This window comes from Asterias rubens, chromosome 6 (assembly GCF_902459465.1).
Source record: "Asterias rubens chromosome 6, eAstRub1.3, whole genome shotgun sequence".
Classification (NCBI taxonomy): Eukaryota; Metazoa; Echinodermata; class Asteroidea; order Forcipulatida; family Asteriidae; genus Asterias; species Asterias rubens.
Window position 1 is genome coordinate 12583145 of NC_047067.1, and position 16176 is coordinate 12599320.

Here is a 16176-nt window from a genome sequence, read left to right on the forward strand (position 1 = left end):
CTAGTGTACGTCTATTCCCCCTCGGGCCTGTGAGTGACCAGAAGAGGGGCCTATTTCCCTCGGCGCTGGTCACTCAAAGTCCCTTGTGGGAATAGATGTACACTAGTTACCTCATTGCCATTCAATATGTGTATAATATTCAAATAGCTCATAATGCAATAGATGGATTGCACATGACGTCATTGACCACCATGTTTGATGAGATGTGCACACGTGCATGGCCATCATTGGCTGAGAGTTGTGCGCAGTGCGTACTTGTGTGCACTTTTCCATTGTTAATTATCAAACATGTGCAATCCATCTACATGTATATGTATATGATTGGCTCACAAAGGATTCTTGGTGAAATTGGAGTCCTAACAGCATCGGCAAACCATCGTAGCTGAGTTTGAAGCAATGTTAGACAAAACCTGGCATAGTTTAATGAACGTGTAACCTACAAAATTGTGTCTAACATGGCAGCTTGATTTCTTTCTCAGCTATACTCGGTTTCCTAATGATGCATTGCGCTATATTTTTAAGATGGCACTTGTGCATGGGCTATGGAGAATGTAACTTAGCCCAGTTTTAATGTCCTGCTTATCACCAAATTCTGCCCTGACGTTGACGATCACCATTCTTCGCTTACTGTTGGATACAGGGGTGTCGGAATAGAGAGCAGTCATCCCTTCTCTCAGCCAATGATAGGCTTGCATGCATGGTAAAGAACCGTTTAAACTTCTCATTTCAATGGTACATTAACATATTATGTTCGAAGAATGTTTGTTGCGCAAATGGCTGAAATTAATATTTGTCAAAAACATAAAGAACTTCTGTGTTTTGGGCAAACTCTTCATTAAAATTGTTTGAGCTATGCAGCGTGTTTGTACTTTCACAGTTTGAAACTCAATTGTAGTGTATAGAGATTCATGTTTAAAATATCTGCATGCATTGATTGTTTAGAATGTTTGCGACTTCTCAATTTTTATTGTCGCTTTAAAATATTGTAAACACAGTTTTGTTCTTTTCTGGAAATTGTTGGGGGGGGATATCCTGCTAACCGCTTTGTCATTTAGTTCCAAAACATTGCAAACATCGCTTGTATTAGAACCAAATTATTTGGATGGAAACAAATAAAACCATTTGTGTTGCACATTCCGTACTTGCTTGTAAATTGAAGCAACAAGAAATGAGACTACATTCATTCCCGCTGCTGCGTCATTTAAGTAGCTCTGAGACTATACATTAGAGAAGCATCACAAGTTTGGCTGCCATTATGGAGGCACACCTGAACAAGAAAAGAACAATTAGACCCCGCCTCCAACAATCCTCCCGATCACCTTCATCTGGGACATTTCTCAGACCTCGGTTCGGGCTCCATGCGCCGTCTGATGTTCAAATGACCACCTCGTGCAAAATACACCCTGCTCCAAAAAGTGCAGGCTCGAAGGCCGACCTGTATGTCCACTGCCTACACAGCGCGCGGAGACGAAGCCCAAGCACAGGTTTGAGAAAAATCCCCAGAACTACTAATTCCACCCTGGCCATTTTATTACCAAAATCCAAACCCTAAATAATCACCCTTACCCTGACTCCTACATTCACCCATTATCACCTTCCTAACCCCAACCCAAACCCTCACCCTCGATACCCTCTCCCTTCCCTCCCAATTCTCGATACCCTCTCCCTCCCTACCCGACCCTCCCCCTAACCCCAACCCCAACCCAAACCCTCACCCTCGATACCCTCTCCCTTCCCACCCAATTCTCGATACCCTCTCCCTCCCTACCCAACCCTCCCCCTAACCCCCACCCAAACCCTCACCCTCGTTACCCTCTCCCTTCCCTCCCAATTCTCGATACCCTCTCCCTCCCTACCCAACCCTCCCCCTAACCCCCACCCAAACCCTCACCCTCGTTACCCTCTCCCTTCCCGTCCAATTCTCGATACCCTCTCCCTCCCTACCCAACCCTCCCCCTAAACCCAACCCCAACTCTTGACCCTAATCCTTAACAATACCCTTAACCTTAATCCTGCAGAGGAACCACCTCATGAACCTAACATGGTGCTCAGTTGAAGTCTGAAGAGTGCTTTACAAACTTTATACTTGAAAAGGGAGATTTTCTAATTGTAATTTTAGATTGTATATATAGATGTACATGTATTCTTAAAGAAAATAGTCATGATGTATGTGTGTAATATTTGTGAACATTAACTTGGACAAATGCACGTGAGTAAAGGCCCGGTCACACAGGCAACAATAAAAAAACCGAGAATGTTAACAATGCACAGCCTCAATTGGTTGAATAAGCAAAGGGCGTGTGCTCTGTGGAGCAATTCAACCAATAGATTGTGTTCTCTTTGCGTCGGTATCGTTATCGTTTTCGTTATCACTGCAAAGTGACTTGGCCTTATGTTAGTAAAGTTTGACATATTGTCAGAGATCCGGGTACTAAGCTTCTACTTTTAGCATAAGTTTGGAAGGCCATTGAGTGTTCATTGGTGAATTGGAGAGTTTGCACGAACTTCTTATTTTTAACTTTATTGTGTCATTCTTATAGTATAGTCAACAGTTAATAGACCTTTTGCATGTCTGAAAATCTGATAAGGGGTCAGTCATGCCGTTTTTAAACTAAAATCCAATAAGGCATAGACTCTTTCAGTTTTTACACTTAAATCCAATATGGGGAAAGTCTTGTGTACATATTATTATGGCAACATTAGCCTTGTGACACTTTAGGCCCTGTTACTTAGCCAAGTTCACAAGGCCTTGTAAAAAATTTCAAGCCAAATTTGCTAGGCCTTGTGAACTTCTCAAATTTTGCGCAAAATGTGTACCAGGCTATAGCATTGTGAACTTGTCAAATTGTTGAACAAAAATGTGTACAAGGCCTTGTGAACTTGTCAAATTTTTTGCACAAAAATGTGAACTTGTCAAATTTTGCACAAAAATGTCAAGGCTATAGCCTTGTGAACTTGTCAATAGCCTTGTGAACTTGTCAAATTTTGCACAAAAATGTTCACAAGGCCTTGGAACTAAAAAATGTGTACAAGGCTATTGTCAAATTTGTGAACTTGTCAAATTTTGCTTAAAAATGTGTACAAGGCTATAGCCATGTGAACTTGTCAAATTTTTCACAAAAAAGTGTACAAGGCCATGACCTTGTGAACTTGTCAAATTTTGCACAAAAATGTGAACTTGTCAATAGCCTTGTGAACTGGTCAAATTTGTGAACTTGTCAAATTTTACACAAAAATGTTCACAAGGCTATATATATAGCCTTGTGAACTTGTCAGTAGCCCTGTGAACTTGTCAAATTTTGCACAAAAATGTTCACAAGGATAGCCTTGTGAACTTGTCAGTAGCCTTGTGAACTTGTCAAATTTTGCACAAAAAAGTGTACAAGGCCAGACCTTGTGAACTTGTCAAATTTTGCACAAAAATGTGAACTTGTCAAATTTTGCACAAAAATGTGTACAAGGCTATAGCCTTGTGAACTTGTAAAATTTTGCACAGAAATGTGTACAAGGCTATATCCTTGTGAACTGGTAAAATTTTGCACAAAAATGTGTACAAGGCTATAGCCTTGTGAACTTGTCAAATTTTGCACAAAAATTTTCACAAGCCTTGTGAACTTGTCAGTAGCCCTGTGAACTTGTCAAATTTTGCACAAAAATGTGTACAAGGCTATATATAAGCCTTGTGAACTTGTCAAATTTTGCACATAAATTTTCACAAGCCTTGTGAACTTGTCAAATTTTGCACAAAAAAGTGTACAAGGCTATAGCCTTGTGAACTTGTCAAATTTTGCTTAAAAATGTGTACAAGGCTATAGCCTTGTGAACTTGTAAAATTTTGCACATAAATTTTCACAAGCCTTGTGAACTTGTCAAATTTTGCACAAAAAAGTGTACAAGGCTATAGCCTTGTGAACTTGTCAAATTTTGCACAAAAATGTGTACAAGGCTATAGCCTTGTGAACTTGTCAAATTTTGCTTAAAAATGTGTACAAGGCTATAGCCTTGTGAACTTGTCAAATTTTGCACAAAAAAGTGTACAAGGCTATAGCCTTGTGAACTTGTCAAATTTTGCACAAAAATGTGTACAAGGCTATAGCCTTGTGAACTTGTCAAATTTTGCTTAAAAATGTGTACAAGGCTATAGCCTTGTGAACTTGTAAAATTTTGCACAGAAATGTGTACAAGGCTATAGCCTTGTGAACTTGTAAAATTTTGCACATAAATTTTCACAAGCCTTGTGAACTTGTCAAATTTTGCACAGAAATGTGTACAAGGCTATAGCCTTGTGAACTTGTCAAATTTTGCACAAAAATGTGTACAAGGCTATAGCCTTGTGAACTTGTCAAATTTTGCACAAAAACGTGTACAAGGCTATAGCCTTGTGAACTTGTCAAATTTTGCTTAAAAATGTGTACAAGGCTATAGCCTTGTGAACTTGTAAAATTTTGCACAGAAATGTGTACAAGGCTATAGCCTTGTGAACTTGTAAAATTTTGCACATAAATTTTCACAAGCCTTGTGAACTTGTCAAATTTTGCACAAAAAAGTGTACAAGGCTATAGCCTTGTGAACTTGTCAAATTTTGCACAGAAATGTGTACAAGGCTATAGCTTTGTGAACTTGTCAAATTTTGCACAGAAATGTGTACAAGGCTATAGCCTTGTGAACTTGTCAAATTTTGCACAAAAATGTGAAATTGTCAAATTTTGCACAAAAAAGTGTACAAGGCTATAGCCTTGTGAACTTGTCAAATTTTGCACAAAAAAGTGTACGAGGCTATAGCCTTGTGAACTTGTAAAATTTTTCACAAAATTGTGAACTTGTCAAATTTTGCACAAAAATGTGTACAAGGCTAAGCCTTGTGAACTTGTCAAATTTTGCACAAACAAGTGTACAAGGCTATAGCCTTGTGAACTTGTCAAATTTTGCACAAAAATGTGTACAAGGCTAAGCCTTGTGAACTTGTCAAATTTTGCACAAACAAGTGTACAAGGCTATAGCCTTGTGAACTTGTCAAATTTTGCACAGAAATGTGTACAAGGCTATAGCCTTGTGAACTTGTCAAATTTTGCACAGAAATGTGTACAAGGCTATTGCCTTGTGAACTTGTCAAATTTTGCACAAAAAGTGTACAAGGCTATAGCCTTGTGAACTTGTCAAATTTTGCACAAAAATGTGAAATTGTCAAATTTTGCACAAAAAAGTGTACGAGGCTATAGCCTTGTGAACTTGTCAAATTTTGCACAAAAAAGTGTACAAGGCTATAGCCTTGTGAACTTGTCAAATTTTGCACAAAAAAGTGTACAAGGCCATGACCTTGTGAACTTGTCAAAGTTTGCACAGAAATGTGAACTTGTCAAATTTTGCACAAACAAGTGTACAAGGCTATAGCCTTGTGAACTTGTCAAATTTTGCTTAAAAATGTGTACAAGGCTATAGCCTTGTGAACTTGTAAAATTTTGCACAGAAATGTGTACAAGGCTATAGCCTTGTGAACTTGTCAAATTTTGCACAAAAATGTGAAATTGTCAAATTTTGCACAAAAAAGTGTATGAGGCTATAGCCTTGTGAACTTGTCAAATTTTGCACAAAAAAGTGTACGAGGCTTATAGCCTTGTGAACTTGTCAAATTTTGCACAAACATTTTCACAAGCCTTGTGAACTTGTCAAATTTTGCACAGAAATGTGAACTTGTCAAATTTTGCACAAACAAGTGTACAAGGCTATAGCCTTGTGAACTTGTAAAATTTTTCACAAAAGTGTACAAGCCTTGTGAACTTGTAAAATTTTGCACAAAAAAGTGTACAAGGCTATAGCCTTGTGAACTTGTAAAATTTTTCACAAAAATGTGAACTTGTCAAATTTTGCACAAACATTTTCACAAGCCTTGTGAACTTGTCAAATTTTGCACAAAAAAGTGTACAAGGCTATAGCCTTGTGAACTTGTCAAATTTTGCACAAAAATGTGTACAAGGCTATATATAAGCCTTGTGAACTTGTCAAATTTTTCACAAAAGTGTACAAGCCTTGTGAACTTGTCAAATTTTGCACAAAAATGTGAAATTGTCAAATTTTGCACAAAAAAGTGTACGAGGCTATAGCCTTGTGAAATTGTCAAATTTTGCACAAAAAAGTGTACGAGGCTATAGCCTTGTGAACTTGTCAAATTTTGCACAAAAATGTGAAATTGTCAAATTTTGCACAAAAAAGTGTACGAGGCTATAGCCTTGTGAACTTGTCAAATTTTGCACAAAAAAGTGTACGAGGCTATAGCCTTGTGAACTTGTCAAATTTTGTGCAAAAAAGTGTACAAGGCTATAGCCTTGTGAACTTGTCGAATTTTGCACAAAAATGTGTACAAGGCTATAGCCTTGTGAACTTGTCAATTTTTGCACAAAAATGTGTACAACGGTATAGCCTTATGAACAAAAATGTGTACAAGGCTTGCGAACTTGTCAAATTTTGCACAAAACTGTGTTGTGAACTTGTCAAATTTTGCACAAACATGTCTACAAGGGCTACAGCCTTGTGAGCGTGTCAAATTTTGCACATAAATGTGCAAAAGGCTAGGTGTAAAATGTGCACAACGCTATAATCTTGTGTTAAAGCCATTATACACTTTCGGAACAGAAAAAAAAGAAAAAAAGGTTCACAGATTTACAAATTACTTACAGGGTTTACAGAAAGTAATGGTAAAAGACTTCTCTTGAAATACTATTCCATGAAATGCTTTACTTTTTGAGAAAACATTAAAACAATTAGCAAAACGTGCGGACACAAGGGTGGGTTTTCCCGTTATTTTCTTTCGACTCCGATGACCGATTGAGCCTAAATTTTCACAGGTTTGTTATTTTATACATAAGTTGTGATACACAAAGTGTGGGCCTTGGACAACACTGCTTACCGAAAATGTCCACTGGCGTTAATTTTGCTCTGAATAGTACAATAGTACAATAGTACATGTAGGAATTAACAATTTCCTCATAGGGTGCCCTTTACGAAGGAGAAAATGACTTGGTGTACGTGCCCATTCACATTTTAAGCATACAATTTACAGACCTGGAAGGTCCATGCTTGGTCCATTGCTTTCTCCATTTACACACTGACCTTTCAAAACTTAAAATATTCCAGCTTCTACAAAGTGGTATCTATATTCGTGTTGTCTTTGCCACATGTTAAAGTCACTGGAACTTCTCCTGGTTCGCCTGCGGTTTTGACTTGTGGAAGTTTTCATGAATTGTCTAGTTTTGAGGAGGCAAACGTAGAGGAGTGGTATGTACAACAAGCAAACTGAAACCGATAGAATAGCTCGACCTGTAGGAATAAAATATGAAATGTTAGTGCAATACTTCTGCTGAAAAGAATTGTCGGCACATTATGAGAGAAACTGTAACACCCGGTTCAGACAGGCGCTCCAGCGTCGCGCCAAACCAAGTAGACAGAGTTGCGCAAAACCAAGTAGATAAGGATTCAAGGAGCGACTCTAGGTGGACCCAATTAAATTTTAGTTTCAAACAGGCAACCTACATTAGGTTTCAGCGGATGACAAGATCGACCTATGAAACCGGGACGCACCAGAGTCGTTCCGACTGACCGCAATCAACTTCTAGCGCGTCCAGTCGCTCCTAACTTTTTCAGACGTTGAACTTTTCATGTACTTAATTCAAAATTTGGTTCGGCGCGACTCTGGAGCGCCTGTCTGAAATGGGTGTAAAGTGTTAAGTCAAGTCTACAAAGCTGGCATAAAGGCCTGGTCACACAGGCCCCAATATTTAGGACGAAACAACAACGATAAATATACACGCCCTCGATTGGTTGAATAAGAGTGGGCGTATTCTGACTTGACCCTTATCAGATTGTTTAGTGTAAAAACTGCAAGAGATTTAGTGTAAAAACCTAATCGGACTTTATACCAAAAACTGCAAGACATTACCCCTCATCAGATTTAGAGTACAACTGCAAGATTTGCCCTTTCTCGCATTTAACAGTAAAAACAGCAAACCTTATTTGATGTATGCGTTTTACCCTTCATTGGTTTTAAAGTAATATACACTCATAGAATTTTACTTTAAAATTATGAAGATTTGCTCCTTTGTACCGGATATTAAAATAAAACTTGAGGGAAAAATGCCAGAATTGTGATTCTAGAGATGAACCAAAATGTCCTGACTTTAGTAATCTTGGAAAAAAAAATTAAAGGCTTACCTTGAAACTTTAAAGGCAGTGGACACAATTGGTAATTACTCAAAATAATTATTAGCATAAAACCTTACTTGGTAACGAGTAATGGGGAGAGGTTGATAGTATAAAACCTTGTGAGAAACGGAAGGAAGTTTAAAGGTAGTGGACACTATTGGTAATTACTCAAAATAATTATTGGCATAATACCTTTCTTGGTAGTATAACACCTTGTGAGAAATGGCTCCCTCTGAAGTGATGTAGTTTTCGAGAAAGAAGTAATTGTCCATGAATTTGATTTCGAGAAATCAAGCATCTGAAAGCACACAACTTCGCGTGACAACGTGTTTGTTCTTTCGTTATTATCTTGCAACCGCGTTGACCAACCGAGCTTAAATTTTCACAGGTTGGTTATTTTGTACATGTGTTGAGATACACCAAGTGAAAAGACTGGTCTTTGACAGTTACTAATAGTGTCCAGTGTCTTTGAAGTACAAGCTTACAAGGACAGCCTTCAATAGAAACTGTCTACAAAAACCTACAGGGCACTTACCAAACCTTCCCAAGCTGGTGTTCGCCAGCTCACTGCTGGGAGTCGTCTGAAGTTGTCCCTCCACATTGACTGTCATAATCAAGACAACGAAAACAACGGGTATAATTTGAAGAAAGAGAAGCATCAGCAGCAAAAACAACCTTTTTGAGAGCCATCTGAGTGCTATTTGAGGACGAGGGTTGACAGGAAGAGACTCGGTGTCAGATTGGACAAAATTCTGAAACAAAATTAAAAGAAAGGTATACATTTGGTAATCACTTCTTTTTGAGAATGGTTTCATTCCAAAGTAATATGGTTACATGTATGTAAAAAGATATCCGTTGTTATGCATCAAGATGAATCTGAATCTTATTAGGGATAATTTTGTCATGACAAAGCAATTCTGGTATACATGTAGTATCTTTCTCAATGACATACATGTACATGTAAGTGCCTGCAACCAGGATTCGAAGCAACTCTGGATACAGAAACACCAGAATATTTGTAGGCATTTTTGGCTGCACTAGATGATGAGAGGTTTCTTTTTTGAACCTCAGGGGACACATTTTACTTGGCACTGCTTCCCACATCATTTGACCATTTTGGGACCTCTAATCCGCAAATTTCTATTAACCCCTTGCATGCACGTCACACAGGCCAACTGTGCCACGCTCACCATTTTGGTGGTCAATACATGTAGGCTTACCTAAACAGGCGTCGCTTAAAATGCGCATTTCACTGAATAAGGCACGGTGACATTGAACACCAAAATGGCGCATCCAAGTTAAGTCTGATGATGACGTCATGTCAGTTGGGTCAATAGGCCGAACCAGACAGTTAGCTCAGTGAAAGAGCTTGTGATACATGTATCCTGTTGGTACATGTAAGTCATTAGGTCACACGATGCTCAGCTGATAAGGTTTCCTCCAATTCTAACCAGCATTTATGTAATTTACCAAAGTTCACCCAATGATGCCCCTCCTATGCCCCCCCCCCCCCCAAACAAAAAGTAACGCGAGTTTTGTTACTGAGGATAACTAGCAAGTTAAGCACCATTGATTGGTCAGTAACTTGGAGGAAGACCATTCTATTTGTTAACATGGTTGGTGGCTTCTTTGGGACGTGAAAGAACAGGGCATCAAGCTTGCATCTTTCAGATGGGACTTTAGATCCTGTGGATTGTGTAATGCACATAAAACACCCTGAAAAAAAAGGGGCTCATCCTGGTGTTTCTGGTTTGGTAACATATAATATAAGGGAATCAATGTGTGATGAATAGGTTTTCAAATAGTGGTTTAAACCCAACGAGGCCTGGTTCTTGATAATTTTACCGAGACGAAGTCGAGGTAAATTATCAAGAAACCAGGCCTCGGCGGGTTTAAACCACTAGTTGAAAAGCGATTTAACACACTTTGATTTCCTTTCATAAATACCTTTTCGGTCAAAAAACACCAACACTTTTTGGTCAAAATTACAATTGTTCAATGATTTCTTTCAACACAACACCCCTCCAGCTGTGCATCGCGTGATAAGGCACAACTGTTTCAGCCGTTGCTCTCGACCAATAGGAATGAAGAAACTGTCTTATAAGCACAGGTGCAAGCTGGCATGTCAAGCCCATGTTTCAACACTTTTTAGAGGTCATAAACAAAGTTATACACACCCAAGTGACGCGCTCTCCGCCAATAGGAATAGCAAAACTGTCTGAGGTATTTATGAATTTATTTTTTGTACCTGTTTCGTGCAACGCTCCTTCGGAATCTTGTATTCTGCATGACAGAGTTCACAGCTATCTGACTTAGAGACGGCCTGCCACCTCAGAAGGCATACCAGATGAACAGCACCAGTTGTACCCGAGCACAGGCAGGGGCTCAGGAGTGGGTTGCCTGAGGGTGGAGTAGGCGTAGTAGAGGGGCCAGCGGGTTTAGATGAGGGGTCCAGTACAGGTGCTTCTTGGGGGCTGTAGCTCTCATCAAAACAGATACGACAGAACGGTGGTATGATCTGCTCATGTGTCTACGATGAGAAGGAACAAGGGGGGGGCGATGAAGGGCAGGAGATGGGGAGGAGGGGGTTGGAAGGAAGCGTAGAAAAAAAATAGCATTCCAAAAAACACCTGATTATAAGAAACATGTAATGTTATGTTTTACTCCAAATTTTTAACTATGTAACTGTTCATGTAACTCTGCCGCTGGGAATTGAATAGATTTGTAATAAACCATTGAATGAATTAGTGAAAAACATAATTTATAGCTATTGACTGAAGCTCGGTTAAAATTCCTGCGAATGCAAAGCAAATTGTGACGTTACATGTCGACGAATGTTTTGAAGGACTTGAACACAGTTCAACTGCTGCTAATTGGTTGTTGTGAATTTGTGACTTTAAAATTCATATTGCATTCTGATTCGCATTCGCAGGAAGTATGAACCAGTCTTAATGCTTCTATGCATGGCAGTTTGATCCATAAATTTGATTACTCTAGTGTTCAATGAACCAAAGCTTTTAATGTTCATAAATGAATGCAAACTTTGCCAAGATGCAAAAGCATAAGTCCAGTAATCTTGAAAATGCCTAAAGAATGGTAAAATTAATTTATGTCATGACACTTGTTTGCTTAATCAAGACACCTAACCATTGCTTCGTCCTTTGAAAGGGACATAACGCTGAAGGTCTGGTATGTTGTTTAAAAAACTTTTGAGGCGTTGACCAGAGCTTTCAATGACACAAGAATACAAATAAATTGCTTTTCTGTTATCCCTTGACACTCAAGTCATGACTTTTACACATCAATGAATTTTAAGCCAAAGGACCCCATCTCTGACGAGCAGGTTTCTCCAATCAGCCTGAAGAGGCTGCCAGCATTGCTCCGACGGGGAATGCCACCAGCATTGCTCTGACAGGGATTTGTGCTGGCGCTCCCTACTGGTCGATTGGCAGCCGGTACACTATCAACTCACCAGAAAGACCAAGCACAAACTTAGCGCAAAGACAAGGGGTTTGCCCCGGTGTGTTTGACAGTGTGAACATCTTCAACCATGAAGGCTGCACTAGAAGGGTAGAAAGAAATAACTTACCTTTGCTGTTTCAGCAGTTAGCCTCACTTCAGTCTCCACCTTGGAGTCACCTTTGACATTTGACCCTTTAACCTCAGACGTCCTCATGTCAATGCTTTCTATTGTTTTCAGGCCCTGGTCCTTTGCAGTCATCCTGCGACCTTGAATATTGATGATTTCGTCGAGAATACTTGTAAGCAACTCAAAGTCAGTTCTGTAGTGGCCCTTGTTGGCCGACCTGAAACAATATAATTATAAAAGACACTGAACACCTTTGGTAATTGTCAAATACCAGTCTTCTCGCTTGGTGTATCTCAACATATGCACAAAAAGAACAAATCTGGGAAAATATGAACTCAATTGGTCGACAAAGTTGCGAGATAACAATGGAAGAAAAAACACCCTTGACACACGAAGTTGTGTGCTTTCAGATGCTTGATTTCAAGACCTCAAAATCTAATTCTGAGGTCTTGAAATCAAATTCAAAAATTTTAGTGAAAATTATTTCCTTCTCTTAACAATTAGTAAGTTTTTATGTTAACAGTGATTACTAATAGTGTCCAGTGCCTTTAAGTATGAAGCTTCATGACTCAATACTAGTTTTGGGAAGGTACCAGGCGAACAAAACTCTCATTTTGAAAAAAAATAAAATTATTTAACCTGTTGGAAAAATCAGTTTAAAAAGAGGATCCAATACAATTTGTTTTGTTAGCAGTTTTGTAGTTCTCAAGACCAGGTCTCGGGTCGATCCCGGACGTCTCATTCTCGATCTTGGTCTCAGACTCTTGGGTCTCGGCCACAACTCGCAAATAGTTTTTTGAGATGGTTTTTAGAGAACTTAGAAAGGATAACAGTTTCTAGCTTTAGGTGCCATACACAGAAACTCTTTAAAAGCAGTGGACACTATTGGTAATGACTCAAAATAATTATTATCATCAAACCTTTCTTGGTGACGAGTAATGGAGAGCTGCTGATAGTATAAAACATCGTGAGAATTGGCTCCCTCTGAGTTATTTTAGTTTTTGAGAAAGAAGTAATTTTCCATTAATTTTATTTCAAGACCTCAAGTCTAGAATTTTAGGTCTCCAAATCAACCATAAAAAACAAACAACTTCGTGTGACAAGGGTGTTTTTTTATTCATTATTATCTCGCAACTTTGACGACATGTTCGTTATTTTATGTATACGTTGAAATACACCAAGTGAGAAGACTGGTCTTTTACAATTACCAATAGTGTCCAGTGGTCTTTAATGGAGCTACAATTTCATATTGGTTTAACCAGAAGAACTGCCCATTGACCAAGGTTATAATGTTCATAGGTCACAAGTGTCAATCTAACCAAAACAGTAATTTATACAATCACAAAAAATAACATCCTCTTTTAAGAATTTCATTTGTTTGTGTTAAGCCTGCTTCATACTTCTTGCGAATGTGATTGATATACACATATTTTTGCATCACTAATTCGCAACAAACAATTCATATCAGTTGACTGAAGTTCTGCGAAAACAACCCTGTGATGTCAAAATTTGTGGCGCATTCGCATTCACAAGAAGTATGAGGCAGGCTTTAGTATTATAATCATTTGAATGGTATTTACCTTCCACACAATGCACTGTTGTAACCAACAATCAGCAAACAGTCACTGAAGCTTTGGGGATCACATGTAATATGAGAATGTCGTCCTCGCCAGTTATCAACCACTTTTTGTTTGAATGTGGAGTTTCAGCATCAGAATCATTAACTGATGGACTTGTGACTTTCAACCACTGTTTTCTCGTCTAGCAGATAAACAACACAAAGAACAACAACATTTGTAAGAAGTAAATAAAAATCCATGAGGGGTAAAGGTCAAACAACATTTGATAAACTGTTTGTACTACTTGAACAATCCGAGGTCATGTTCAATCAACAAATTTCTGAAAAACAAATGAACCGTTTTTAGCAGATAAAAGTGGTAAAAGCAGAGAGTGGAACTCAACTCTGGACCTATTATTTGTACAACCATGGCGTAAAGCTCAAGTCATGGTACATGCCAATTTATTGATCCGTGAATATCTGGGATCTTTATTTTGATGATTGCTATGACATTGGTATTGCTATGCAGTTAGTCTTGTTACACCACGCCATGAACAGGCAACCAGTTTTGGCTAGAATGAGTCCCAATCCAAGCACTTGTTGTTTGGACCAACTCTGGCTCCAATCCTTTGAAATCCCTCACTTTGGTAATTGGATAATAAAGGATTTGGAATTGCAAGTGTCTAACACCCAATTCAGACAGGCGCTCAATAACTGCGCCAAACCAAATTCTGAGTCAAGTACATGAAAAACATCTACAATAGAGCGACCGGGCACGCTAGAAGTTGAATTACGACTGTTGCCGTCGTTCAGAACGACTAGAGTCACTCCTAATTTGGTTCGGCGCAGTTCTAGTGCACCTTACTGAGCAGGAGTTAAATGTTGTCAAACATGATTGGGTTTAAATGAATCTCTGGACATGATTGTCCCACCTCCTACTCCCCTAAAAACTGTAAAATACTTACCAGTTTCAACTTAATAAAACATCAGTTCCGTATGAGACTTACACTCCTGAATTTTGAAAATAAATTCCTTGGTAGTAGAGAAGTCTTCCAAATTCTGAAAAATATACTACGCGGTAGTAGAAAATATAAATAGACAAGTTCTAAAAAACAAACATTAATTAACCAGCAAGTAGGTATACACATATGGTGAAACCGCAAACCAACATTGATACCTCGCCATGCCATGCCTCAAATCTCATTATTAGATTTGTACTATTTACTAATAAGTTTTTAAAATATTCAAACAGCGTAGGACTTTTGTGTCAAGCTACGTATACCAGTACAAAGTGCCCATCAGTTCAGGAAATATAATTGGCAGTTGATTAGATTTTTACCAGCAATAATTGATAATGAATAATTAGCATTTTGTAAAAGGAATCGTTCAAAATGTTTGTGTTCATGCATGAGCTGCTGAATGATTGTTCTAGTTAGCGACTAAACCTGCATGCAGCTTATTATAATAAACGGGTAAATAAAGGTCGGTTCATACTTCCAGCAAATACGAAGTGTATTTTGACATAACACGGCTGTTTTTCACAGCGATTCTTTCGCAGGAGCTGAGCACAAGTCAAGTGAATTATTCGTTGCGAGTTTGTGACTTCAAAACTCGTAGGTCTATTGCATTTGCAGGAAGTATGAATTGGGCTTCATGCGCGCGTAGGGATTTGTGAAGTGATCTGTGACACATCTGAAGGTTAAGGACCCTGGGGATTTTACCTCAACATTGCCCATAACTTCAGACCCGATATATGGCAATGCCAGGCATTGTCGCCTTTCCGAATATTCAACATAGTCAGTGTAATGTAAGCCGCACGTGTATCAAGCGTCTCCAGCTGTGGCTATTGGCTTCAATGCGTGATTAACACACAGTCCAACTAAAACATGCAGTTGGCTATTCTGTATAGGCTATTCATGTATGACCCTGGCTCTGAAAGACTTCGTTTCCTTAATGTCTATTTTTGTCTAAAACCTTCCTTCCAAAACCAAACCACCCTCATTACAATAATCTTAATAAATAAATACAAAATAAAAATCAATCATGACATTCTGACAATTGACTTCTGCAAAATAGCATCATCTTTCTGTCTTTCCATGTTTTAATAATATAGCACACTAAACTTATGCTTTTTAAACGGATGGGAGCCAGGTTTAGATTATCTGCACCACTTGACCTACATTTTACAAGCATAAGGCCCCGCCCACATTGACAGCGCATCTACATAAAATGTACCTTAATTTAAATACTACGTGATCACATGATACACAAAGCAGTCTTGCGATTGGTCAGCTACTGTGATTTAAGCAAGATAGGCCATGTCATTTTTCAACAGGTTTGGGCAGAACTTCTGGTTTGTGTACTTTTCTTTTAAACGATGAAAAACACAAAAACCTCAAATCAAAATATGTAAAACTTTCTTGAGAAATAAATATTGTCTTGTATGTCTAACAAAAATGAAAGGTTACGCTTTCACATTCAAAGCATGACCAATCTCACACATATATATATGTTTTCCATATTTTTATTTATTTGTAAAAACCGCATAAATTGCAAGCAGAGGAACAATATATCAAAGAAAAACGAAGAGGCCCACTTTCTGACAGTTCACAAAATTGTTCATTATTTGCTTTCCAATATGAATGAGAGTAAAAGTTTTCAACCCTGGAGGACTACACAAAAAGTTAAGACTTGTCTTATCTCGAGTCGACCCAAGGCCTCAATTTCACAAAGATTTTAAGCACAAAAAAGGTTGCTTAGCAAAATTTTACAGGGGAACAGTTACAAACTGTATACATTCTATGATATTTTGGCTGGTATCCTGTTTCTGCTA

General features: G+C 38.5%; 1 protein-coding gene across 2 annotated transcripts; it reads right to left on the reverse strand.

The window, feature by feature from the left end:
* Positions 1–6835: 6835 nt before the first annotated feature.
* On the reverse strand, positions 6836–14490 carry LOC117291155. Of its 2 annotated transcripts, XM_033772705.1 has the most exons (6): positions 14309–14490; positions 13366–13546; positions 11786–12002; positions 10445–10726; positions 8732–8948; positions 6836–7314 (listed from the first exon to the last, which is right to left on the reverse strand). In XM_033772705.1, the coding sequence occupies exons 3-6, from the start codon at positions 11915–11917 to the stop codon at positions 7118–7120; spliced, it is 828 nt and encodes a 275-aa protein (XP_033628596.1). In that variant the 5' UTR covers positions 11918–12002; positions 13366–13546; positions 14309–14490; the 3' UTR covers positions 6836–7117. The 2 variants fall into 2 exon arrangements, with proteins under 2 accessions (XP_033628596.1, XP_033628597.1); XM_033772706.1 differs by lacking the exon at positions 14309–14490 and having other exon boundaries at positions 13366–13940.
* Between the last annotated feature and the right edge of the window lie 1686 nt (positions 14491–16176).